The sequence below is a fragment of the Amblyomma mixtum genome, chromosome 7, assembly GCF_055824585.1.
Source record: "Amblyomma mixtum isolate Tamu chromosome 7, ASM5582458v1, whole genome shotgun sequence".
NCBI lineage: Eukaryota > Metazoa > Arthropoda > Arachnida > Ixodida > Ixodidae > Amblyomma > Amblyomma mixtum.
Window position 1 is genome coordinate 81257889 of NC_143018.1, and position 6642 is coordinate 81264530.

The window sequence follows — 6642 nt, forward strand, 5'->3', positions numbered from 1 at the left end:
CCTCCAAACGCTAAGGACGTTAATAATGTCAGTGGACAACGAAGAAGACAGTGCTGGGCTCGTGCACGGAGCGCGAAGAGGACGAAGTGTGATCTGTGCGCCGTTGGCCGGCAGTGGTTCGATTGAGCTGCTGTGAGCTGCTGTCAGCATCCCTCAGCGACTACTTCTTGTGTGCCTACATTTACGTAACATCTCTTGGTGGAGGTGCTGGGTACGAGCCGCCATGCCGCTGACCCGACGAGCCGACGAGCCGATCCGTCGAGATAGCTACCGACGCGCCTGCCACGCCAACTGTCGTCCTAGCCCACCCTCGAGACCCGGGCACATTCTGCGGTACCGATGGCGTGGACGTCGAAGACTGGCTCTCGCTGTACGAGCGTGTGAGCACACACAACCGGTGGGATCCCACGATGAAGTTGGCCAACGTCATTTTCTACTTGACGGGCACTGCAAGGGTCTGGTTCGAGACACACGAGGAAGAACTGACCAGTTGGGACCTGTGCAAGCAGAAGCTTACCGAATTGTTCGGTAAGCCATTCGGACGTCAGCTGGCTGCGAAGAAGGAGCTTGCATGCCGCGCACCATCCTCAACAGAGTCATATGTGTCTTATATTCAGGACATTTTAGCCCTCTGCATGAAAGTTGATTCCGCCATGTCAGAGAGTGACAAAGTAGGTCACGTTCTCAAAGGAATTGCAGACGACGCCTTTAACTTGCTGGTGTACAAGGACTGTGGAACGGTTGACGCCATCTTAAAAGAATGCCGCCGCTTTGAACAAGCGAAAAGCCGCCGTATTTCCCCTCAGTTCACGCGGTTGCCGAACACGGCGGCAACGTCGTCCTGCGTAGACTCATCCCAACCGTGCTCCCTGCCAACATCCGACAGCCTGACACGACTTGTACGCCGAGAACTAGAGGCAGTGTCTCCCACAATTTCCCAATTATCGGTACCGGACAGTGCCCCTGCAGTATCCCTTATACAGGCTGTTGTCCGACAAGAATTCGCCAATCTCGGCATCCGACCTGTATGCTCCATTAGTTGCCCAGATGCTCGCAATGTGTCTCCCGTGCTCGGTGCCCGACATCCGTACCACACTCGCCGCAGCCGCAACCCGGATGAGTGGAGAACACCTGACGACAGGCCCATCTGTTTTAACTGCTCCCGAGTTGGTCACATCTCCCGACACTGCCGAAGCCGTCCGTCATCGACCTACCGCCGCTATCCTGATTCTTTCTATCCCCGCCGCTCGTCGTCGCCCCATGAACCACAGCTCGCAAGCTCCGACGCTCAGGCCCCTCCAACTAACCGCTCGTCGTCTCCCTACCGTCGTCGATCTCCGTCGCCCCAAACTCGACGCCCATCATCTCCTGGCCCGTATGCTCGATCCCGTTCGGAAAACTGATGGCTGCAGCGTCTGGAGGTGATGCTGCTCCGACGACCGACCTTGGAAATCCTCCTTTGACTCTACAAGCCCGACGGAATATACTTAGCGTAGACGTGGACGGGATCCCTGTTACCGCTCTCATCGACACGGGAGCGCACGTCTCCGTTATGAATGCCTCTCTACGCCGTCGCCTAAGGAAAGTGCTCACTCCTGCCCACTCCGCTGTTGTTCGTCTCGCCGATGGCGGTACTTCCGCTGTCGTTGGAATGTGCACAGCCCGTGTGTCAATCGCCGGCCGCCATACTTCGGTTCTCTTCACTGTCCTCGAACACTGCCCTCATGACCTCATCCTTGGCCTTGACTTTCTTTCCGAACATTCTGCCATCTTTGATTGCGCCACAAGTGTCGTTCAGCTCGCCCTACCTTTTAACGAGGAGCCACCGGCTCCAGTTGTCCATCGCCTATGTACCGTGGATTTTGTCCGCCTGAACCCCGAAGCCGTCACTTACGTATCCTTCTCTTCCGTCCCACCAGTTCCCGATGGCCAATACATCGTTACTCCAGCCCTTGATGTGCCTCTCACACGGAGTGTTGCCCTCGCACATACAGTGGTCACTATGTTTGCCAATCGAGTGTCCCTTCCGATCCTCAACTTTTCATCGCACGTTCAGCCGCTTCCCCAAGGCATGTCGCTCGCCACGCTGTGCCCTGCTTCCGACTGCTTTGTGTCAGCTGTCACCGGCTGTGAACCTCCCTCGCCGAAATGCTCCAAATCCGACGTACCACCATCTGACCAACACGCAAAAATGATTGCCCCTGACCTCTTACCAGCACAAACTCACGACCTCAGGTGTCTTCTTTCCTCATTTGACGACATCGTTGACTTCGACAACCGCCCTTTGGCTCGTACCTCTGTGGTTACGCATCGCATTAACACCGGTGACGCCGCTCCTATCCACAGACGTCCGTATAGGGTCTCCAGTACAGAACGGAACATCATTCAGCAGGAGGTGGACAAAATGCTTACCAAAGACATTATAGAGCCCTCGTCGAGTCCTTGGGCCTCACCAGTTGTTCTAGTTAAAAACAAAGACGGGAGCTGGCGCTTTTGCGTTGATTACCGGCCCCTTAACCGCATCACGAAAAAGGACGTGTATCCTCTCCCCAGAATTGACGACGCTTTGGATTGCCTTCACGGAGCCAAATGTTTCTCTTCCATCGACCTTCGATCCGGCTATTGGCAAATTGCTGTGGATGACCAAGACCGTGAAAAGACTGCATTCGTCACACCAGACGGCTTATATCAGTTCAAAGTTATGCCGTTCGGTCTCTGCAATGCGCCAGCTACCTTCGAGAGAATGATGGACTCCTTGCTTCGAGGATTTAAATGGGTTACATGCCTGTGTTACCTAGACGACGTCGTGGTTTTTTCGCCCTCATTTTCCACGCACCTCGAACGACTGACGAGCATTCTTTCTGTCTTCCGTAAAGCCGGGCTGCAGCTCAACTCATCGAAATGCCAATTCGCTCGTCGCCAACTGACCATCCTTGGACATCTGGTCGATGCCTCGGGTGTCCGCCCGGACCCTGCTAAAGTTCAAGCTGTCAAAGACTTCCCTCTTCCGCAATCGTCCAGGGACGTACGCAGCTTTGTAAGCCTGTGCTCTTATTTCCGACGTTTCATCAAAAATTTTGCTGGCATCGCGCGTCCCCTCACCGACCTCCTTAAGAAAGACAGCCCTTTTACCTGGGGCCCTGCCCAAGGAGAGGCCTTTTCTTCCTTAATCCAATTGCTCACTTCCCCTCCTATATTGGCCCATTTCGACCCGTCGGCACCCACTGAAGTTCGCACAGACGCCAGCGGATATGGTATCGGCGCTGTGCTCGCCCAACGTCACCAAGGTCAAGACCGTGTCATTGCGTACGCCAGCCGTCTTCTTTCCACCGCCGAGCGCAATTACTCCATAACGGAGCGCGAGTGCCTCGCCCTTGTTTGGGCGGTCGCTAAATTTCGACCCTACCTGTTTGGCCGCCTTTTCTCAGTTGTGACGGACCACCACGCTCTTTGCTGGCTTTCTTCGCTGAAGGACCCCACAGGCCGGCTTGGTCGTTGGGCATTGCGCCTGCAAGAGTACTCTTACACCGTTGTTTACAAGTCCGGGCGCCTACATCAAGACGCTGACTGCCTGTCTCGTCACCCTGTGGAGCCGCCAGATCCTGGAGACAATGACCTCGGCCCGTGCGTATTCGCTATCTCTGATCTGCTTAACATCGCGGCCGAGCAACGGCAAGATTCCTCCTTGCGTCCCCTTATTGACCGCCTCACCTGTGCCAACCCCGATCCTTCGCTCCAACTCTTTGTCCTTCAGGATGACATCCTCTACCGCCGCAACCTTCGCCCTGACGGCCCTCCGCTCCTGCTCGTCGTTCCTCAGCGTCTCCGCTCGTCTGTCCTCGCGGAACTACACGACCTGCCCACCGCGGGACACCTCGGTGTCTCCCGCACGTACGATCGCGTCCGACGCCGCTTCTTTTGGCCCGGCCTTTACCGTAGTGTTCGCCGTTACGTTGCCAGCTGTGACCTCTGTCAACGAAGGAAGCGGCCCTCCACTTTGCCTGCCGGCCTTCTGCAGCCTATCGACGTACCTCTGGAACCCTTTCATCGTGTCGGACTAGACCTCCTCGGACCTTTTCCTACGTCCAGTTCCGGCAACCGTTGGATCGCCGTCGCGACTGACTACGCCACTCGGTACGCTATCACACGTGCCTTACCAACCAGTTGCGCCACCGATGTCGCCGATTTCCTGTTGCAAAATGTCATCCTTCATCACGGTGCCCCACGCCAATTGCTGACGGACCGCGGCCGCTACTTTTTGTCCCGGGTAGTTGACGACATACTCCGGTCCTGTTCCACGCAGCATAAACTCACTACAGCGTACCATCCTCAAACGAACGGGCTTACCGAGCGCCTGAATAGGACCCTCACTGACATGCTATCCATGTACGTCGCACCCGACCATCGTGATTGGGACATTGCCTTGCCCTATGTAACATTTGCTTATAATTCGTCGCGGCATGACACCACGGGCTATTCGCCTTTCTATCTTTTGTATGGCCGGCATCCTGCGTTGCCACTGGATACACTCCTGCCGCTTTCTTCGGCCTCCACCACGGAGTACGCACGTGACGCCATCGCTCAAGCAACCTCGGCCCGCGAAATCGCCTGCGACCGTCTCACCGCCTCCCAGGCCTACCAGAAGTCAGTTTACGACCGCCGACATCGCCCAGTCCACTACACGCCAGGATCACTCGTCCTCGTTTGGTATCCCTCTCGCCGTGTCGGCCTTTCAGAAAAACTCCTACATCAGTATAAGGGCCCTTATCGCGTGCTCCGTCAGGTGACCGACGTGACTTATGAGATTGCCCCCCTCTACCCTCCGTCGTCATCCACCCCCCCTACCACTGACGTTGTTCACGTGGTTCGCCTCAAGCCATACCGTGCACCTGCTCCGTCTTCCACTTAGCATCGGGACGCGTGTTCGCCAAATGCAGCCGGTACAGCCAGCGATGACAGCGCCGCCCACCGGCAGGTAGCAGCCACATTAAGGCTAGTTATAAATATTCATTCAGAACGACGGCTTCACATCGCTGCTATGGCGCAGTGGATTAGAGGCTCGTGTTGCGTGTGGAAGGTCGGCCGTTCGACTCCGCTCTCTGTACTGTAGTTTTATTGCTTTTTTTAATTTCATTTTTTCCCATTTTTTCCCTTTTAGGTCGCAAATCGTGATGCTTAGTGGCATATAACGCCGTTTAAGAGGATTTATTATCCCTTTTAGGTAAGGCGTAGTGACAATCTTCAGTCACCGTGATCAATTCACCGTGCTTTCAAGCCTTGTGGCTGTACAGGCTGCAGTTGGCGAATACGCCATCGGGACGATGCTTTCGCCGCCGGGAGTTGTGTCAGTGGACAACGAAGAAGACAGTGCTGGGCTCGTGCACGGAGCGCGAAGAGGACGAAGTGTGATCTGTGCGCCGTTGGCCGGCAGTGGTTCGATTGAGCTGCTTTGAGCTGCTGTCAGCATCCCTCAGTGACTACTTCTTGTGTGCCTACATTTACGTAACAATAATAAGAATGCAAAACGAAGGCTGCTTCGCATCCACTGGGCTTAACTTTGATAAACCTCCAACTTTTTTTTCGTTTTTATTACGCACTTTTCGGTACTTTGTATGCGCTGGAACTAGAACATTTTGGGAGATCTGCCTGGTCAAGAATTGAACTATAAAGAAGAGAATAACGCTCCTACCAAATCGCCATGAGAGGCCTTCCATCCGATGCCGCCTTGTCCCCTGTTCTAGGGTTGTTTGGGTATAAGCGGAAGACGAACTTTCAATGCGAAAGCATTATTAGTACCATTACAAGAAAAGCTGGTGGTGTGAGTATGTGCGCGTGCGTGTGCGTGAGTGTGCGCGTGCGCGCGCGCGTGCGTGAGTGTCTGTGTGTGTGCGCGCGCGTGTGTCCATATGTGTGCATGTGCGTGAGCGCGTGGGGATTTGTGTTGGGGGGTGGGTGTGTGTGTCTGCGAGCGAACGGAGGAGGGGAGGAGGTGTCGCGGTAGCGCAAACGTTATGGTGGACGGCTGTTGGTCCGAAAGAATTTCGTCGAGCAATTATCACACAAAAAAAAACAATTTCGGGCTTATATAAAGCACAATAGAACATGAAAGACTGGGAAGAAACATGACAAAACAACCGCAATCCCTCAGTTCACAATCAATGCATGCAAGATGTCATTCTTTCCAAGTACCATAGCCTGTTAGAATTGGTTGCTCGCGGTGTGACCAGCCTATCATCATCCAAAGCATTTTCATCTGCAGCCAGATTAAGCCAGTAAGTTTTATGGGCTTGGTTTCATTCTTGCAGAGTATGTTTTTATGTTTTCTGCCCTGCATGTGAATGCGGCACTTTTTTATATTTGTTTGTGGGCTTGTTTCTTCCGCAGAAATTGAACTGTGTGCCCATTTTCTTTTCTTCTTGTGTGTTATCTGTAATAGACCATGCATTTGTACACGTCATACACCCATTCCTGCCTTGGCTACAAAAGGCGGTGGGCAGTATTGAATAAAAAAAAAGAGGAGGAAAAGCAAATACATTGTGCAGCCTTGTTCCTCGTGGTTGCCACTTGATGGCGTCACAATAAAAACTTTAGAGAGCGGGGGCGTGGTTCTCAGACAAACAGTACAGGGCGCAACAGAGAACA

General features: G+C 53.9%; 1 protein-coding gene across 1 annotated transcript; it reads left to right on the plus strand.

The window, feature by feature from the left end:
• Positions 1-233: 233 nt before the first annotated feature.
• LOC149336620 (uncharacterized) lies at positions 234-6391 on the plus strand (the record flags this gene model as incomplete). Its single annotated transcript, XM_089554190.1, has 2 exons — positions 234-1375; positions 6385-6391. Coding segments are annotated over 2 exons (1149 nt in total), but the record flags the coding sequence as incomplete, so codon positions are not given.
• Positions 6392-6642: the final 251 nt, after the last annotated feature.